The 20,641-nt window shown below is 47.0% G+C and overlaps 1 protein-coding gene and 1 long non-coding RNA gene across 3 annotated transcripts in view; one reads left to right on the top strand and one right to left on the bottom strand.

The window, feature by feature from the left end:
- SLC43A2 (solute carrier family 43 member 2) overlaps positions 1-19,244 on the top strand; it is a 31,497-nt gene extending 12,253 nt beyond the window's left edge. The window contains exons 6-14 of the mRNA XM_084299653.1: positions 4,296-4,388; positions 5,221-5,354; positions 5,782-5,984; positions 6,597-6,740; positions 9,934-10,072; positions 10,497-10,629; positions 11,484-11,557; positions 13,289-13,412; positions 14,279-19,244. Of these exons, the coding sequence (XP_084155779.1) occupies positions 4,296-4,388; positions 5,221-5,354; positions 5,782-5,984; positions 6,597-6,740; positions 9,934-10,072; positions 10,497-10,629; positions 11,484-11,557; positions 13,289-13,412; positions 14,279-14,440 (1,206 nt within the window). The 3' untranslated portion in view covers positions 14,441-19,244. The remainder of the gene's footprint in view (positions 1-4,295; positions 4,389-5,220; positions 5,355-5,781; positions 5,985-6,596; positions 6,741-9,933; positions 10,073-10,496; positions 10,630-11,483; positions 11,558-13,288; positions 13,413-14,278) is intronic.
- LOC311217532 lies at positions 959-6,703 on the bottom strand. 2 transcript variants are annotated; one of them, XR_014619040.1, is made up of 4 exons: positions 6,565-6,703; positions 3,051-3,167; positions 2,702-2,932; positions 959-1,821 (listed from the first exon to the last, which is right to left on the bottom strand). It is a non-coding gene; the product is annotated as an uncharacterized lncRNA (long non-coding RNA). The 2 variants fall into 2 exon arrangements; XR_014619039.1 differs by having other exon boundaries at positions 959-2,932.
- Positions 19,245-20,641: the final 1,397 nt, after the last annotated feature.

The raw sequence follows: 20,641 nt of genomic DNA, 5'->3' as shown, positions 1-20,641 counted from the left end.
GAGACCGCAGGTACAGCCGGCTCCTCCAGGCAGCGGTGTGTGTTACGGGGAGCTGGGATGGCCTCGGGTCCAAATCCCCAAACCCAGGCAGAGGTAGAGCTGCACGTGCCTCCGTGCAGAGGCATTGCAGCACCTGAGGTGTGTAAAAGTGATTAAAAACAGTCCAAAGTGTGAGGGAAGCACCTCACCTGCACCGCGACGTTGCTGTGGCCGGTGACTTATGAGCGCGTGTGTTTTGCTCACTGCCGTGTCCCTGCTTGCGAGCCACGGTTCGTGCCTCGAGTCACCTTCCTTGGTGGCACGAGGATCTCTTGCGGGTCCCTTCCAGCCATGGCCCCCTGGGGATGAAGAGGGAGGGACGTGGGGAGGGCAGGTCATTGCGCAGGGGTGGTGAGCGGGAATTGGCACCCGGTGCCAAGTGGGCTCGTTCTGGCTGCCGCTGGCTGCCGAGCATGCACGAGTCGAAGCAAAGTGACTTCCTCATCCAGCCAGCGACCTGGAACGCCCTAGGAAATGGGTCAAACCCACTGGTGCGTGAGCAGGTCCCGTGCCATCCCCGGGTGGCTGCTCGGTGGCAGGGTGGCCACCCCGAGTCCCCATGCACCACGGTCGGGCGCTTTTTTGGATGCTGGGGACACCCACAAGCTTGGGCACGGTGGGGTCTGATGGTCTTTTGCAAGGGTTTAGGGAAGGGGACAAACGAGACTGCAGCCCCACAAAGCCTGCCCCTTGTATTTGAAGGGTTTTTCAGCAACAAGTCCCTGTGGTTTGCCAGCAGCGTGTGGCACCCTGCAGGGCCGGGCCGCCTGCGCCGGGTGCTGCGGCTCGGGGAGGAGGGGGAGCAAGCAAGAGAGCGGCGGTGTTCCTGCTTCTGGGAACAAGGTCAGGCTGTGCCTGCTGTTAAAATGCAGAGGGGGAGATTTCTGCCTCGTGACTCGGTCTTAGCCAATATAAGGGGAGATTGGAAATGGAAACAGATCCGTATTGGTGGCTCTGACAGCAACACAGGAATCTGGCGCTGGTTCTGCTCCGGAGCTATTTCATGCAAAGAAATAAACATGTGTGATAAATTACCACAAAGAGCCTTTTATAGATTGTTTTCTGTCCTGTTTTCCTTTCAAAGAACTACAGCTGCTTTGCTCTTATTTTCTGCTGCAAACAGCGCCCTTTGGTCGGGGCGGGGGGGATCTCTGCATAGGGAACCTTCTCTGCTCGGAAATATTAGCAGTATTTAGGGCTCTGGGGTCTTTTGTTGGAGAACGGGAACAGGAATTTCCATATGCCTCGGACAAAGCGGGCAGTTTGTGGCTTTCCTGGAGAACAGATTTTTATTGTCTGTAATATTTCCAAATATACCTCCTGATAGGCAAACCAAAGTTTTCCAGTTCTCAGTCCCTTGACTTTTTTCCACTGTTCCTTCAAGAAGGAGGGACACTGGGCTTGGTAATGCCACTGTGGTGGTTTTTGTGGTGTTCTTTGCATAGGGGCTGTCTCCAGGGAAAAGCTGAAAAATTGTAAAACTAATTGAAGGTTTTAAATCGCTATAGGGTAGATGAGGAGAAAATCATCTGCAAGAGGAAACGAGGAAGTGATTTTATCAGTTTAGGATTGCAAACCTGTAATAAAGGACTCCAGGAAAAAAAATAGCTATGGTATGGCAAAATTCAGTTAGTATCTTTCAGACAGGGCATAAAGTTAATTATACATTGAGCATTATTGACCTTTAAACTGAAGACATAAGAGTTTCTTCATGGTAGATCTTCCGGAATTGAGACACCCGTACCAGAATAGGCAGAAATTAATGGAGGAGTCTGTTCGGGCCTGTAGGAGTAAGGTCAGACTGAGGATCAGATCTTTTTGGTGGCAGGAAAGCAAAGAGCCTACTTGCTCTGTGGTTTGGTTTGGTTTTGTGTTTTGATGTTTTTTTAATTATTATTTTCTTGTCCCTAGGGTTCATATTTTTTCCAGTGCTCACTGCTGTAAAGACAGCTGGAAAAATGGCTTAGTAAATATTGTATGTTAGTTTGGTAGCTGGTCTGCAGAGGCCTGCACAGGCATTGCCAGCACTGGCACTGGCAGTCTGAGGGTTTTTATCTGGGTCTGGGCTATTTTTTCTTTGCCTCACCCCTGTCCCCTCAGGTAGTCTCGGATTTCCTTTCCCCCCCAGAGCTCAGTGTTAGCAGTTGCAGTTGATAAGATCTTATCCAACCCAATGAATCTCCTCTATCCAATTTTCTTTAAGCCAGCCACTTGCTTGGTGCCAAATAGGATTTTAGGAAGCCTCAAGCCTTTCTAGGACTTGTGTCCCCACCGAGGCAAAGCAGACTCGGGTTTCCCGGACATGGCTGCTTGATTTCGGGTTTGCTCTAGGTCTCCGGTAGCCCCCGGAGCAGGAGGATCCACCTGGGAGCTGCTTGTCTGCTTATGAAAAAGGCCTTTTGTGATCTCTGGGGCTCCGGGGAAAAGCAGCCGGAGCCAAGAAGCAGCTGTGTTTGTGAGCTGCCCAGCAGCAGCAGCTGTTTGTTGTAATTTCTGGAGATTGTTTTAGGTCTGGGGCATTCGAGATGAAACAAATGCCCTGCCTGCTGACGGCGACCAGCCCCTGCAACCTGCAGCTATTTCGCTCTGCAGATGCAGTTTTCTGGGCTGTGTATTTCAGGCCAGCGCTCCCAGGGAGGGATTTTTGAGCCTGGTAACAGACCTTTGGATCCTTTGCCGTTTCCTGTCTGCAGCTCCTGAAAGCAGCCTGTTGGCAGCGCTCCCGAATGCGGGGATCTGGGGCTGGGTGTGGGGATCCTCGCCGCAGAGGAGCACGGTGTTTTCTGCCTCCTCCGTGCCTGCTCGGGGCTCAGCATCGGGCTCAGCGCATCGCTGCTGCTGTTCCTGGGCTGGGGTTATCCAAGGACCTGGAGGCTGCGCTGCATAGAAAGCTCTGCAGTGAGACAGGGAGAGATGATAAACAGCCAGATGGATCCCGGAGCGTTCCTGCGCAGGAATACTTGTGCTGTAAACAGGCTGGTCCCACCGTGACACGAGCCAGATTCACTTGCCTTATATGCTGCTCCTGGGAAAGATGGATTTGTTTTCCAGCAGCGAAACGGGAATGCGATGAGAGCATTTGCTTGCTCAGGCTCCAATATTCTCTGAATCATTTTGTTCAGCTGTCTCTGAAAACAGATAAAACGCTGGTTAGGCTTTCGGTCCTAGAAGGCACCCACAGTGCCTGGCTTAAAGGCCCCCCGAGGCTGATGTGGTGATGATGCCCAAGTGAATTTGGGGAGTCGGTGACCTGAGAAGGGAGGCGGGAGGGCAATCTGGCTGCCTGAAGCAGAATCTCTGCCCACTGAGCAGCTTCAGGAGGTCACAGCTCAGCTCGCTGCACCCTACAACTTCATGGCTTCTCCCTGCGATTTTCAGCTAGCAGGCTGGTGTAGAAAAATGGGAAGTTCCTCCTTTCCCATGAGCGGGAAGGTCTCGGGGCTTTTTCTGCCTGCTCAGCTTTGCTTTCGGGTCCCGAGTGGAAACAAGGGTTGGAGAGGCAGTCTGGGGAGAGCTGCTGAGCTGGCTGAACTGCTGCATGAGGTGCTCCTCGCTGCCCTGCCGAGAGCTTTGCTTTCCCAACAGCTCCTTGCAGAACCAGCCCCATCTGCTCTCGGCGGTGCCGTCGCACCCGATAGGAGCCGGGTCTCCCTTGCAGAGAGCCTGCCTGCACAGGGGGACCTAGCAAAGCATTTTGTCTTTGTCCCTGTTCCTTCCTGTTATAACGGGAGCTTTCTGATCTACTGCACGGATCTGGGTGCTGACCCGAGGTGTGTAAGCAGTTCGAGGTGTCACGGGGTGTGTTGGGGATCGTTCAGCTCTCACAGCCCGTGTCTAGCAGCTCCTGCCTGGTGACTGGCAGAGAACTCACGCGTGTATTTTTGGAAAGGAAAAGAGGTGGTGGCTGTAGCCTCAAGGAAAGGAACTCAAAGAAAGCACAAGGGCTGGAACAAACAATCCTGTGCTAAAGGTGACCAATGCAGAGCATGCTGTCAGTCTGGAAGGAAGCAGTATCGTTAAGCGCATAAATCTTGGATTGTGGACGTTCCCTGACACTGGAGACACCACTGCAACCTGCAGGGCACTATCCTGAAGAGATGAGCTGTTCTTGGAGAAAACTGGTTTCTTTGGGCTCTGGTAGCCAGAAGTCTTGATCCTAAATGCCAGTAGCTTCTCAAGAGAGCCTCCTTCCTTTTTTTTGCCTTGTTTTCCCTTCCCAACAGCAACCTGTTTCAACCGATTTTTCTCCCCCCCAGCTGCCCAACATGTTTGGTGACCTTCGTTCCACGTTCATTGCTCTGATGATTGGCTCCTATGCTTCCTCTGCTGTGACCTTTCCAGGAATCAAGGTGAGGCTGTGGGACCGTGACTCATTCCTGGTGCTGTTGTGCTGGGGTTTTGCACCATTTAGCAATAATGTGGAAAGAAAGGGACTAATTATTAAAGCACTTTTTTAGAGATGCTTTTACGAGATTCAGTTCCTGTTTAAAGACTTCCCAAGTGCCTGTCTCAAGAACTCAACGAATACTGTAAAGAGGATGGTCTGTTTGCTAACATGCTGTAAGATCTTAAGGGTGTTCAGTAAGGAAAAATGAATAGCTGATGATTACTTTTTAATTAAAGTCTGTTTTATTTTATATAAAAAATAGCTCCAGGTATTATTTATGTGTATTTTTAATACATGCGTGTACTTCATCTGTTTGATTGTCACCAATGGTTGGCTTTGAGCACTTCAGAGCTAGCAAACTGCATTGAGGGGAGAGAAGAGGTGGTCACTTGGGCTGCCTTGGTGGTCCCTAGCGGTTCTGAACCAGTGACGGCTCGCTGCAGAGCTAGAGTAAGAGACAGAGTAAAAGAAGGCTCTTCTCAAGGGTGCAGGGAAGCTCCTGTTGGCTTTCCAAAGAGGAGGTCCTCGGTGGAAACCTTTGGGAGCCATTTGTGATACAGCTGCATGCCATTGCAGCCAGAGGTCCTGTTATCGCTGTAGTTGTTGCTAAAGATGTGCACGTACAGCTGTCTCCAAGCCTGCGTGTCACAGAACTGTCCTTTCTTACTGTTTGTGTTAAACCCATTTTAAATATAGTGTGTTCTTTTCCACAACTTCCTTTCAGATGATATTCTAAGAATATCGAAGATCTTTCTGCTCTTACAGTGAAAACCATATTTCCTTGTGCTTTGTAGGTTATCTATGACTTTGGGGTCTCCTTCATCCTCATTCTGCTCGTGTGGGCAAGCTGTGCAGGGCTGGTTTTCCTCAACTGTTTCTTCAACTGGCCACTGGAGCCTTTCCCTGGACCAGAAGACATGGACTATACGTAAGCATCATCTAGATTAGCCCCGGGGGCTAATCCCATTCTTAATTCTCTAGAAAGTGGTGGCACAGCTAATATAGAGGAGTGGGTAGGGAGTTCCTTTGCGTGTTGTTTATTGCTGCCATTTCTTCCGAGGCTGAGGATTTATGTCTGCCATTAGATTTTTATCTCAACTGGTGAATATCTGTGGAAAGTTGAACCTTCAAAGCATAGGAGTCATGAAGAAAACAATCTGCCAGAAGCAATAAGCATTTCTATACTGACCTACACCAAACTGGCCCAGGGCCTATATCTCTGCATCCAGACCCATTTGTGGGTTTGTAGATGAAAACTAGTGCCGTGAATCCACACGTAGGCTGATTCCTGCAACTCTGCTGCCTCTGATTCCCTACCCTGTGTTGCAGCTCTCATTCTCGTTACTTCCCAACAGGGTGAAAATAAAGTTCAGCTGGCTGGGATTTGACCACAAAATCACCGGGAAGCAGTTCTACAAGCAAGTCACGACCGTGGGGCGCCGTCTCAGCGTGGGGAGCTCCATGAAGGGCCCCAAGGAGCTGACAGCCTTGCAAGAGAACAACAAGCTCTGTTTGTCCACGGTGGACCTCGAAGTGAAGTGCCAACCCGACAGCTCAGGTGTGGTTCCCTTGGTGCCCCGGGGATGCTTGCACTGGCAGAAGGCCGACGGCCTCTCTGCTCTGCTCCAGACCTGTTTTTATCAGATAGTGTGATACGTAATCCATACGCTGCCAGGGCCATGTGCCAGCCACTGTTATCTAAATACAAGTTTAGTTATATAAGGGATCCTGTTAGTGTACGCCTGCCTAAACACATGATATGCCATTGCCAGTGGTGGGGACAACATCACGGGTACGGGTCTGGCTGCAGAAGGACAGCGCGGTTGGTCACCGCCACCTCTTAGACCAACTGCTGCCATCACCAAGCCTTCCTTCCCCAGGGGAGTGGGAAAAGTAAATGGCTTGAAGTTTCCTTTTCACTCTAATCCACAGAATTAGGTGAGGCTTCCTCACTCCAGTTAGTGTTAGCCAAACTCCCAGCAGCTATCGCCACTTATTAAGGACGTTTGTAAGGCACTACACAGTTGCTACCAGTAAATCTGGAGCTGCCACAGGCACACTGTGTTGCAATGACCAGCCAGAAAACCTGCTAACCACAGCCTCTTCTGAAAACATGCCCATCTAGAAGGGTATATTACCTTCCTCAGCGACCCTCTTATTCCTTCTGCAGCTGCTCCCTCCTTCATGAAGAGTGTCTTCAGTCCCATCTTGCTGCTCAGCCTCATCACCATGTGTGTCACTCAGCTGCGGCTCATCTTCTACATGGGGGCCATGAATACCATCCTTGAATTTATGTCTGGAGATGAAGATCAAGGTAAGGGAACCTAGAGGCTTTTATCTGCTTCCTTGGAACGGGAAGCTGACCCAGACTTGGTCCTTGCAAGAGGCCAGTGTGCCTGATTACTCAGCAAATACACCATGTACGGCACTTACTGGTGTCAGAGTGCGGCCAGCAGCTGCTGGTAGGGTCTAGTGGAGGGCTGGAACTGGCCCAGGATGGAGGGGCAGGCACTTGAATGTCAAGCTAATTTTAGCCCGGTGTCTTTTTAAATACTATTCGTTGCTATTCCTCCAGATAACTTGTTGAAAGTAGCCTCTCAGGATGGACTGTGATAACTTTATTTTTTTTTTTTTGTCACTGGGAAACCTATTTCATCAGGTATTTGCTTTGCTTATCCTAAGCAAGCACAAAGTGCAGAGCAGCTGACTCTCATGACTAATGGTTGGACTAGGTGTCTCGTCCCAAACAGGGGTGGGAGAAGTGAAGTCATTGCTGTTTTGTGCAGCTTGGTGTGAGCTGGGGAGGCTCAGGGGTGCTCGCTGCGCTGGACTCGGCTGTATTTATAGCTCTGATTCAGTACATGGAGCAAACAGGAAAGAGTACATTAGTTTACTGTTGTTGAAAATACCCGGGATTGCAAAACAAGACTTGGCCTTTTTTTTTTTTTTCTGTCCTCTGTAGTAAGATCCAGTTTGAACTTGTTAAATCTGGATTGCATGAAGCTGATAAATCAAGAGGCACTCCTCTGAAAACAGGAGTGAGCTCTGGGGGAGGGAAGGAAACTCCAAGTGCCCTGGCATTCCCTGAATTGCTTTGTTTCTTGAGCCTCTGACAGCCTGCAGCATTCAGCTCTTTATCTCCTGGCTCAAGAGCCAATTTAGACATTAAACAGTAAACAGGACAAACTTCACGCTGCCTACCTTTCCCAACGCAGCTCACTTTTCTGCTTACCTTGTAACTCTTTTGCTCTGATTTTTTTCCCTTTTATTTTTTTTTTAATCCTGGCTTGCTCTAGTTATTCCCCCCCTTTACCCCAGTATTTTAGGATTAATATTAACTATTTATGCTGCCAATTCTGTTTAGATCAAGTTCTGTACTTGAAAAAAAGGATTGTGCCTCTTGGGTGACTTGTTTTTCTGTGCCACCTTTGAGATTTCTTCCCATTTTCCCCCTCCTCCCCCCGAAAGCAGCCTGGGCTCGCAGTGCAATCGGCTGTCTTGGTGTTTCCATGGCATCAGCAAAACAGTGGTATTGTCTGCTTGCAGCAGCGTCAGGCTGCGAGAGCAGTTCCAAGACGCGTGCAGATCCCTAGAAATGTAATCTGTGTGCATCAGGAGAGGATGGGATGCTTCTTCCTCCGATTTCTCGCTCCCCTCGCTGTTGTTTACTTGCACGTGATTTATTTAGAGAGCTCCCCCCACCTGCAGCTGCTCTCTGGAGCACTCAGCAAGGGAAGCAGAGGGTTGAGTCACTCCTGCAAGTGTTGTTATGGTCAAAGAGAACTTAAATATACCTGGAAACAGAACAGGAGAGGAGGACGTGGGGGAAATCAGTGAATGTGAAGTCTTGAAGCTGCAGTGAGGCACTGTGTCCTTGGAAGTCCTGCTTCCCGTGCATATTAGGATGGTGACTTAGACCTGCTGTGAAGCCTAAAGGTAGAAAAAGCAGTCAGCCTGTGGCTGCCTGTCTTCTGCAGCCCCCTAAAAGATGGAAGGGGGAAGCTAGGGCCTTCAGCAGCCTTATAAATGACTGCTTAATTTTGTTGTAGGAAGGCAGGAGAGTAGAGCTGCTGTGTTTGGGGCTTGAAATTTCACTGCATCTTTCAAAAATTGCCACCTTCCTTCCAAACCTGGTAATATTCGGAGACCTTGGGTAGAGCCAGGGTGGGTGGAAGACTCGGCTGTGATGAGATCCTTGCTCAGGATAGTTTGAGGTGATGACATGTACAACAGTGGATGCAAAGGATTGTGCCTGTGTACGAACCCTTTCTGTTTGCTCTACTTCTGCCATACCTGCTGGTATTTGCTAGACATTGTTCTCTTTCATCCTGAGGAAAGAACAGTTTTTAAGATGATTGATAAATTGAGAAAACTCAGTTCCTGTAGCAAACACAATCCTTCCTTCTCTTCTCTCACTGTCCCCATAAACTTCATTCCCTGCCTGAATTTGGCTTCTGCTCTCGGTGTTTAGAGCCCAAGATTAAGTGCTCAGAATAGCATGGAGAGACAAAGCTTGACAGCGTGACTCGCTTCTTACCCTCTATTAAAAAATAACCAGACAAGAGCAAATCAGCTTCAGGAGTGTTTGTAGAGGGTGATGCCACCTGTCTCTTTTGGCTCTGGCAGTTGTTATCATGAGATGGGATGTGAGGCCACATCAGGGCTTGCTTGTCTGGAGGTAAGGGGGGCAGGAATGTGAGTTCAGAGGTTGGAGCTGGAAGTTCCTCTTGCAAGGACCTGGCCAGCAGCTGGAGCCAGGAAGGGGTAACCTGGTGCCAGGCCTGGGCACCACGAGGCAGCCCTGATGGGGTTTGCTACAACTGTATAGGAGTGAAAAGCTTGTCGGGAACTTCTCTCGATTACCACCTTGATTTTGGTACAAGTCATGGTTGTAATGCTTTGGAGAGCTCTAGAAATGTGTCGTGAGGGACAAACTCAAATTCAGTTTGGCTGTGTTTTGCTTACAGTGCTGTAAATTGTGAGGACTCTGTGCTGAGATGGGCAGTTTCAGAATCACATCCTTATTTCAGAGCTGTGGTACGCTGTGACTCACCAGCCCTTCTGTGCGATGCCTTCAAATCCCTCACGTGGGCTGCAGAGAGGAAGTGGAAAAAGCATTGTGGGGTGGGGGAACTATGTAGAACAGCAGGGGAGGGTCTCTTCTAAGTCTGCTGGCATCAGCTTTCCCCTAGAGAGCCGTGTAGACACTTCTCCCATGTTTAACACGTCGGGAATTTTCATCAGTTTCAAGTTTTAATGATTGCTGTCAGGTGCTGTATTTCTTGCTGTATTTCCCTCCACGTACACATTTCCAAACTCGTCTATTCTGCACAAAATGGGTTAGACTTCACCTTCCCAGCCTGGCTTGTCCTTGCTGGAGCTTCTGAGCAGGAGAAGATGCAGCTGGAGCTCACAGCAAGGAGAGGAGATGACTAAGGCATCTCCTGTTACTGCTAGGGTACTACTTGGACTGACACTTTTTTAAAAACCTATTTTTTTTCCTGCAGTGAGCCTCTACACTTCCATTTTTGGGGTGCTACAACTGCTGTGCTTGCTGACAGCACCTGTGATCGGGTACATCATGGACTGGCGGCTGAAAGAATGTGATGATGGCTCAGAAGAGAACGAGGAGAGCAACGCTGAGCAGTGCGTAGTGTGCGCCACTCGGGACATGCAGCCACGTAGCAGGCCCCCCCTGTGTTTTGTGATAGAAGACCAAAAAGAATATTGGTCCATCAGTATAGAAAACAGAGCCTGAAGGAAGACTTGATCACTTGATAATTGCAAAGAGGAAAGCATCTTCCGTGTCCACTAAGATCAGTCAAGAGGAGCAAATCTAAGTTGTAGCAAGGAGGTTCAGACTTTCCTTCTAGTGTAACAGTAAAAGTAACAGCAACAGCAGTTATTGCCCAAATGTTCCTCAGTTTCCGCTGATGGAGATCCCACCATCTCCCTAGCCAGACCTCTAGCCAAATGGTTTAGAGTTGATGTGAGACGTGGAGAATCTTGCTGTGAGTTTCAGTAGCTGCTGGAAGTGCTTTTTGTAACACGGGTTTTGCTATTGTTCCAGAGGTGAAAAGAAAAAGAAAAAACGCGATCGTCAGATCCAGAAAATCACCAATGCCACCAATGCCTTTGCATTCACAAATGTCCTGCTGGTTGGATTCGGAATCACCTGTCTCATTCCTAATCTACCATTGCAGGTGAATAGATCAAACGGATGGGTGTGCTGAAGGGGCTGGCAAAGTGCTAGACAGGACGGTGCTGGGGGCTCCTGCAAACCAGCAGAACCAGCTGATGGCAGGAGGGCTTGCTGGCACCACTGGGAGACCTCTGTGCTGCTTTGGGAACCCCAACCTTAATGCTGAAACAAAGAATGCCATGCAGTTTACACACCTTGAGATAACCTAAAGAAGCAACTACAGTTAAAACGTCAGTTGACCTGCAGTTTATACCCACTTGGAGTTTGTGCAGCTGAGCTCTGTAACCACAAATACTTTCCTGCTGAGATCCTCTTAGCAGTGCCCATGCATTTAACCTGGGCTTGCTTTAAGCTGCTGACTGTCAGGAAATTTGCTGTAAGAAGCGTGACGCCGATGTATACAGCAGGTTATTTCTGCATCAGAAGCTATGCCCAGTGGTACTCGTGGGATTATAAACCTGTTAAAATATTTATTTTGTGGCACCACCTGTTTTTGGCAGGGGAGTTCAGTGATTTTATGCCATACTCAAACATGCCTTGATGACGTAGGCAAGCAGACGTCATCTCCTCATAGTTGCATATTGTCTGCAATAACTTGTGGAAAATTAACTAAATTGGCCATGGGCTCAATAAAAAACCAGTATCGTGACCCTGGCTCCCGTTTGCTGGGGACACGTCCTTGCAGCAGTGCCATCTACATTTTTTTTTTCCTTGTGCCAACCTTCAGGCTTAGGTTCTGTGCTGCTCAGTCCCCCCTTTGAACTAGAAAGGAGAATACCTTTAAGGAATGGTTGTGTGTTGGGGTCTGGCACACCTTGGCACCTCGCACCTGACGCTTTCTGCTTTTCTTTCCAGATTCTTTCCTTCATTTTGCACACAATCGTGAGAGGATTCATCCACTCAGCGGTGGGAGGCCTCTACGCAGCTGTGTAAGTCTCTGCTCACCTATAGCATGTGGCTGGCCAGATAAACTGGTTTGGGGTGACAAGCTGCCCAGGTGAGAGGGAGATCAGGAAGTGAAGTCTTTGCGGTCAGAGGGGAATAATGATGCAACTTGTTTCCCCAGCCACTGCTGGGCATGCCAGTAGCTGGACTGAAGTCCTAGTTGATGCTTTCCCCGCTCAGAAACAGCTTACCCCTTTGGCATAGCTACTGTGAGGAGTCAGGCACAGCTGTATACGGGCTGCGGGTGAGACTAGGCTATTGACACTGAGGTTATATTGTAAGAATTCAAGGCTTTTTTTGTCTTATAATGAGTAGCTATGTGCATGGGTCCAGGTAAAACATTAACATAATTGAGTACATTGCTGCTGGTCTGCTCTGAAATTACACTGGTAAAGCATTGCTCAAGATGCCATTAGTGAAGCCTACTCCCGTTCCCAGGATGGATCACGCATCTTGTTTCCAATTATCAAAGTTATCGATAGCTGAATCTAAATGCTCTCTTCCTTAGTAAGCAATGTTTTTCGTTTTGAAAACAGCTCTGCCCCTCTGTCCTGACTGGCTGGACAGAGGGATGGAAAGAAGCTGTTTTCTTTCAGAGAATCACAGGATTGTTGAGGTGGGAAGTGACCTCTTGAGACCATCTAGTCCTGCCCTCATGCTCAGGCGGGGTCACCTAGAGCAGGTTGTCTAGCACTGCATCCACTTGGGGGTTGAATATCTCCACAGATGGGGCTCCCCGGGCTCTTTCTGTGAAAGGTTTTGGTCCCAGTGTCTGGGGAATCCAGACTAGGAAACCCATCTGAGGCTCTGCTTCAAAAACACATAACTTTTCAGCTCCATAGCAGCTAGAAGCAAAATATATTTGTCCTGGGCAAAGTAAATGCCTGTTGGTGTACATATCAGCTTGTATGTAAACTAACCCTGTTTGACCATTGCAACTCTCTCCAACTTCTTGGAGCGAGGTATTTTTGGTTTGAATGTGACTTCTTCGAGTGTTGGAAGGTTTTAATCCATTTTTCTTTCTAAGCTTAGTTTAACCTGACCTTTTTTAAACCCTGCTCAGTTGTGAAAAGAGACAGATGTTAGACTGTTTCTGAGATTTATTTTTCCATTAGTAGTATCTGATATTCAGCACTTTCCAGTCAACAGTATTGTTTAATTTGACATGGGATCAGACTTGTCCTCTAAAAAGGAAAACACACGCTAACCTGTTGTGCAGGTTTCACTCACTTCTAAAGGGAGCAAATTATTATGGCCAGATGAAAATGATTGCATAGCTGCAAATGCTGTCATCTGGATAAAGAGGCCATGCTTTTAACTAGTAAATGTCAACACTCTTCTCCCTTTGCAACAGGAGTAGTAGCTGGATAAGCACTTCCATCTGTCTTACGGTACAACTGCAAAACAAAATAAGTGCTGGATCTGGTATTTCTTAAGTCTGAGAATTCAGGATGAGAATGGTCTGGAGAGGAAGCCTCTGGCCCCATCACCAGATGGATTCTGGTCTAGAGAGCACTGTGCTCACCACCAAGTAAAACTAAAAACCCTAGGATAAGTGAGAGTTGTGCGTAAGTCCAGGAGAGAGTTGTTCTTCGTATTATGCCTCTCTCGGGACTGTGCTCTGTTGTGTTAGTCTGCTGGGAATGTAACCTGATCGGGGTGATGTGAACAGTCAAGGTGACGTATAATAATGCTGTTGCTTTTTTTGTTGACAGATACCCCTCTACTCAGTTTGGCAGCTTGACAGGGTTGCAGTCGCTGATCAGTGCCCTTTTCGCCCTTCTGCAGCAGCCTCTGTTTATGGCATTGACAGGACCTTTGGAAGGAGACCCTCTCTGGGCAAGTTCTTCTCAAATTTAATATGCAGGCTCGGTGGCGAAAATGTTTTGGGCTCATTTCTTTGAAAATAAAAGCACTCCTGTGCATGGACCAAGGCTATAAACAGCAGGAATTTTGCATGTCTCTTAGTCTGCTGTTACCTTGGTGCCATCCAGGAGACCCTTTTGCGTGTAAGTAATGAGGCTCTGGGAGGGAACGTCATTAACCGTTAGGATGTTCCCCTTCCTGGGAGGAAGGGAGAAGGCTGTTCGGGTGCTTCTTGTGAGCAGTTTGCATGGGGAGCCGAAATTTGTAAGGTAAAACTGAGTGAATCTGCAGGCCCTCAAATGTAATAGAAATTTTCTGTGCTCTTGAGACCTATAAGCTCTGAAGTTCAGTAAATTTTGCTCTGCTGATGCTAATGCCAGGGAAGCCAAGTGGCTGTTGTGGGTAGGGCTAATGTGTAGTGTTTTGCTGAGGGTGTCTGCACAGCTCATTGAACCTATAACATGGGTGGGCCTGGAGAATATTGGTCTCTAGGCTGCATGTGCATATATCCGCACTCCAGCAACCCATGGCTCTCAAGTCAGTGATGTTGGTATAAAAGAACCCCACCTTAAACAGCTACACCTCTTCTGTTGAAAAAAGAGACTTCTGCAGCCATGATCTAGAGCAACAGACTCTTAGAGCATTTAATTTATACACGCGGTGCTCTGGGTATTTTATAAATAAAAATACAAAGGAGGTTGTTGCCAATGCACTGAGCAGGGCGTTTCCTGGTTTGCCTGTAGCTGAGTGACGTGGGCTGGGTTCTGACACGTGGGCATGTGTGGCTCGGTCACTGTCATCTTAGCCTGCCTAATTCTGTTCTGTCTGTCTTCCTGCAGGTAAATGTTGGCTTGCTTGGTGTGAGCTTACTGGGTTTCTGCCTTCCAATCTACCTGGTCTGCTACAGACGCAGGCTAGAGAGAGAAAAGAAGCAGAAGAATGAAGATGCCAAACTCTTCCTCAAAATCAACGGCACACCCAATGAGGAAGCCTTTGTTTAAACTGGTGCTTCAAATTCAACCTCCCCTGTACAGGTTCCTACCACATCCGTGGGTTATACCTGTGGTGTAAGCCAGGCTTTTTCTCTCCTGGCTCTGCCAGTCCTTGCTCATCACTGGAGTGAGAGCCAGACATCATAACTGAGCTTTCCTCAGATAAATGGCAGGAGGAGACTTCCCACTCCTTACTCCAGAACACAAGACACTTTTTTCCTTTTTATAAAGGCCACGCAGATATTGTGTCTTAAGTTATCCCCTGATCACACTCTCCAGCTGCTGAGGCTTTTCATAGGAAACTGGGGAGAGAAGGAAGAGGGATGGGGGAAGAGGGAAGAAAGACCTTAATTTGAATTGTAAACATAACACACTGAAGTCTGTTTCCCCCCCCTCTTCCCTCAACCTTGTCTGACTGTCTCAGATGCAAGCTGCACTCTCCTCCCTTCCTGAGGTTTCATAAGGGTCTTTCTGCTTGATATGTAGCTGGACCCAATGGTTTTACTGCCTATCCAGACATATCCCAGACTGTTTTTGAGGCAGGGAAGGGAAATTATACCTGCGTGTATGAGCACAGCTTCAGTGTTTTGCTAAATGTTGGCTGCTAGCACTGACAGCTCCCAACCCTTTTATTACTGCAATGGAACAGACTGTGAGCAATGGATCTGCCTTCCACACTGAAATGGAGACCCTACTGGACTGCTTGGTCCTACACCAAGTCTCTGAAGGCCTGGAATTCCTCCTCTTCCCAGCCTGAAAGCCACCTGTATGTGTTGTAAACTGCCTGCAGTCCTGGAACCATTGAGATAGGAATTGGATCTTGTTTACCGATGAAGTGCTTTGAGACTTGTTGCCTTTTGCCTCTTCCTCCCTCCAATGTGACCCCAGGAGGGGAGCAGCAGCGTGTATTTACTAAAGTGGAAAAACGTCTTGGAGCTGGGTTCTGGGGCTCCAAATACCTTGGTGTTCACATGTCATAATCTGACTTCTTGTTGAAAAGAGTCAAGAGTACAGAACACTCGTTGTGTCTGGTAACTGGATCCTGTGGATGTATGGCAGGATGATGTGGGAAAGTAATTCTTCCTCTAGCCATAGCTTATCTGCATTGTTATGATAATAGCCCCCAAGCTGCTGAACACCGGGTTACTCTGACTGACCAAAAAGCTGCTGGTTTGGCTGTATAAAGAGCCTTCTACAATGTCGATGCTCTGTCTGGACAGAGTATGTGGTGATTGATTGTATGGTGAAGCTGACTTATAGAGCAATACATGTGGGTAAAGGTGCCCCAGGGCCTGTTTGCCATGGAGGGAATACAAAGGGAATTCTTAACCTGCTTATTTTTATAGTGGTTTTCCTAGTTCTTGCCTAAATTAGATTTTTCTCCCCTTAACCTCGCTGATGTCAGTAGCTCAGCCTCTGCAACTAGCATTAGCCACCGCACCGTGGGGATCTGTTTGGAGCAGGGCTGCGTGGCGTTGACAATGAGCACCACCATGGGGTGCACAGCAGTGCACACGCCAGGCTGAGCTAGTGGCTGCGGGGAGGTTGGCAAGGAGGAATAAAACAATTACGAAGATGTAGTGGTGGTGTCTTCTGAACTGCCAGCTCTTGCATTACTGCAAAGGCTGGCAGAGGGTAAGTCATTCAACTCCTTTATGTCTGGTTGGAGAAGGACAAGGCTCAATCCCTGCTCTGTTAGCTCTAAGCCGGGGATTAGAAGCATCAGTGCGCTTGGACCGCCCTGTGAGAAATTACCTGGGAACTGGGTGTTAACTCGGTTACTGACGGTTTAAAGCATGCAGATGTTCAGCCCAACCTCGTCTTCACCTTCATAAATTTCAAGCTTGGTGATTTACAGAGCTTCGGAGGACGGCTGGGAGCCCCGCCGGTGCCCTTGGCAGCGGAGGATGACGAGGCAGCTGTGAGGCAGCAGCGCCATCTTGAGTCGCTGCCCTCAGCCGCCCTGCGGGCAGCTCGGTTGCTGCTCCACTCCATGGTACCTTCTAGTCTTCAGTCACTTGTTTTAAAATGACTTGCCACCTGAGTGTTTTACACGTTTGTGGATTATTTTTTTTTAATCTGTTGCCTTTATTAAATGTGTTTGTTCCAAGACAGCCTTATTGCCTGCTGTCAACACTATGCTGTTTTTAAACTGCTTTTTTTTTTTTTTTTTTCGGCCTCCAGCTTTGGTGATGATTTACTGACCTTCCCAGCTTTTTACCTTTTGTGATGAGTGATAATTAAGGAAGCAGCATTTTGATTTGATTTCCTGTTCACCTGGAACTGTCTCAAATACATGCCCAGAGACCCACCAGCAGTAGTACAGCTTTCCTAGATTTCCAGAGAGCTTTTTGCAGGTTTCTGCATTTCACATTATTATACTTGCTCCTTCTAAATATTTTGAGATGATTCCTACTCTTGCTCCAAGATACTTGTCACATGAGAATGATGGGTTATGCATTTCTTTATTTTTTTTAGTAAGATCTCAGACAGGTGAGTGTCTGAGCCCCAGTCCTCAGCCTTGCAGTATCTTAAAATAGACATCTCTTGGAGGACGTCAGTGTGCTAACTCAGCATCACTTCCACTTCAGTTTCAAAATATTGAACATGATATCTTCCACGCTTCTGTCATTTGAATTCCTGACATAAATGTCTCTGCAAAATGGTGGAATACAAGTGGCGTATTTTCATGAAGAAACAGTGGGGATGCTGCTGCCTTTGAAGCGTATGCAGCTAAATTAAACAGAGAGTGCCCTTTTATTCCTACCATCTACCTCCCTACTGCAGTTCTCAGTTCCTGCCTTTTTTAGGGGTGTCCTCTAATCCAGTTTCATCTGATAAAATATTGGGTAGATGTAATTGTTATCTCTGTGGCTGATGTACCATGATTTGTAGAAGCTGCCGGTCAGCTGTGAGGAACAGGGCTCATGCCTTTGAGTCACAGTTCCAGGCTCTGTTCTTAGACTGAGAGTAAAGTGTGCCTTTGGCTTGCAGTTATGAGGACTGGTGGGTACACAATGATGTTTTAGTTGTTTAGGGTTAAAGGGACAAATGGGAATACTTTCTCATGCAGCCCAAAGTCAAACCGTGAAATGTATTGCTGTAGAATGTGGTAGGGAACAAAAGCATTTATTATTTTTATTTTTTTAAAACAAGGGGCTGGTTAAACAATGGTCTGATGCATCCAATAACTCAGGGAGATTTTAAGTTGCTGTAAAAAAGAAAGTTACGCCAAGGAAAGATTACTTTCCTGCACACTCAGTCTCTTCAAGAATATGCTAATGGTCAAAGATTGAGAAAATACATGCTGGGTTAGGTGGAACGCTGATCTGATCTCATGGGGTATGATTTACTCTGATAGTTGTGAGCTAAATTAATTTTAAAAGCAGTCTCAAACTTATCTACAAATCTGTATCTGCATGCTAGATGTGCACATCCTCTACTAATTGTGGCATAACTGCTTAAATGCTGCACCTTCTGCAGGGGTCAGCTTTAAGAAGATAAACAAAGTATTCTGGCTTCAGCCTTTTCTAAATGTTGCCTTGGATGCTGCAGAAACAAATTGTTGAGATGGTCCTGTTAAGCATGATTGTTCAGGGACAGTTTGCCTTGTTTGTTGATGCTTATGGAAATGTAATAATTACATACATTTGGAATGGAAAATAGCATTACTGCTTTCTAGCCAAGTGATGCAGGACTAAGAAAATTCCCAGTGCACTCTTCTGTGTGCATGAGCCATCCTGTGGAAAAAATAAGTGGGCTACCAAATACTAGAGAGCCACATAAATTAGATCAATAACGAATTTACCTTTATAACTCAAATGTAGGTCAATGTGTTGAAGTAGTTTCATTATTCCTAAATGCTTGAATTGGTAGGGCTTTTCCATGCCCCTTTCCCTATCACTCATATTAGAAGGGGGAGGAGGTAGTCATGGAAAAAGCCTCACCTCCTCAATATGAGCATCCCTACCTGAATGTAATGAAGCAGAAACCTAAGCTGTAGGTGCCTGCCATTTGTAGAAACTGTCCATCAGGGATGTTGCTGTGTAAAGGTGATGCATTTAATATTTTTATTATTATTATTATCTTATTTTATTATATTTTATTAGAAAAACTGAATGGGGAAGGAAGGGTGATTGCCTTTTCCTTTCACTAATTTGTCAGTACCTAAGTCCCATCAATAATCTACAAAGTACATCAAGAAGCAGTGCATGTTGCCATTAAGAGTAGCAGAGAATGTCTGTGGTGTTTTTTCTAATCAGGACTTGTAACTGTATTCAGTTGCTGACAGAGTATCTGGATCCTTAAGATGTAACTGGACACATGTGTACAAAAATAAGAAAAGAACAAGTCTTGCTGGGAGTCCAACATAACTGCAACACAGCTACAAGTGAAATGTTTAACTTCCACAACAAAGCCTGAGCTCTTCATGCTCTGTCTACAAAGGAAAATTGTAGGATAACGAGATTTTTAACTAAGACAGTAAATCACTAAAATGTTTTAAAGTAAGAAATTTCCCTCTTGACAGTCTGATGGGCTTGGGAAATATGCCACAAAATATAAAGCAGATACTGCAAGGGAAAAAGAAAAACTTCAAGTTTTGTTAAATTTCTGCTTTGAGCATTTTTTTTCCCTGCATCTGCAGAGCTTTTGCTATTTCCCAACGTCCCAGTTTAGAAGTGCAAAGTTACTCATAATAGAAAATAATATTACACTAAGGTTACTGATGGGAAGGGCCTGAAAAAAAAACAAACCCAACATCAACAATTAAAAAAAAAAAAAAAAAAAAGACGCTCCTGATGACATGTCACCATTATAATCTCTGGAAATAGCTGAAACAATGACGTATTGTGTAGATGCATTCCGGCACATTAATTATAAACCCTACAGCTTGTTTTTCTACCTGTGCGGCTCTGCCTGTCTCTGCACAATCTGTTTTTATCAGGTGTGCTGTGCTCCATGCTGTTGTCCTCTTCCTGTCCTCTCCCTGACCCTCTGCAACTTGCTTTTTATTCTTGGAATAATCTCCCCCTTCCTGTTTTTTTTAGATGTCCCCCCCTTTCAACCTGACAGCCTCCACTTCTTCCTGTCCCCAAGATTTTTGTTTTGTGGCGTGTTTGTCAAAGCTGAAATGTAAGCGCCCTGTGGCAGGCCAGCATCATCTTTTATGTGTCTGTAAGGTGATGTGCATTCTTGCAGTGCTATCTAAAAATAAATGTGGTATTAAGTTAATCATTAGTTTTCCTTTTGAGGCTGAACATAATAAAAGTATTGCTTGCTTCCTAACAAGACCATGTAAGCCTGAGCGCTTTACGCAGTGCTGTCTGCCAAATTGCTTGGCTGCACTTCGAATGCTTCCTTGTCCCTTTCTTCTCTAGGTAGGAGCTCACAGCCAGAGTTCAATTAATCTTCATCTGAGGAAAAAAAAAATCTTAATGCATTAGTATTTATTATTATTTTTAATTGAGATAGCAGGTTGAGAAAGAGATCAAGCTTTATCAAACAGGGTGACCTGGTATCCAGTAGTGAAGATAAATGTGTGTAGCCATAGGTGGGAGTGTTATAGCAGAGGTGGGCTGGGTGTGAGTGAAAAAGCCGCACATTTCAGTTATCCACACTCGATCCTGGTGATGCTGGACGTATGGTGCTTGATTTTCCAGTCAAATAAAGGTGATCCTGGCTCTGTGCGATTGCAGTGATGAAGTAGTACAGCTGCTGCTCTTTAGCTATTTTCCTGCCTTAAACAGAGGTCACGCACAGAGAGACCAAAACAGAACCCACGCTTTTATTTTTTTTTTATTATCATTTTAAGGTATCTTTAGCTATTTCACGTCATCTTCCACGCCAAGCGCACCTCACATCACCGAGGACTCGCCATAAACCTTAAAAAAAAAAAAAAAACAACAAGAAACAACACTCCTTGCATCATCCCTTAAATCTCCACATGAACATCACGTCATTTACCAACCCCTCATTACACAAAAAGAGCAGTTTGTAGAGGCCGAACCTCAATAATTAAAAAAAAAAAGGGGGGGGGGGGGGGGGCGGGAAGCGCTGAGGCGGGAAACCTCCCCCCCCCCCTTACCCCCCCCTCCACCAAGCCCGCAACGGCCTCCCGCGAGGCGTGCGCGCGCGCCGCCCGCGCGCCGCCGTGACGCAGCCGTTGCCCCGGCAACGCCCCGCCCCCTGCTCCCGCCGCCCCGCTCCCCC

This window comes from Netta rufina (genome assembly GCF_964035555.1).
Source record: "Netta rufina genome assembly, chromosome: 21".
Classification (NCBI taxonomy): Eukaryota; Metazoa; Chordata; class Aves; order Anseriformes; family Anatidae; genus Netta; species Netta rufina.
Note: the sequence above shows the minus strand (reverse complement) of the source record. Positions and strands in the feature narration are given on the sequence as shown.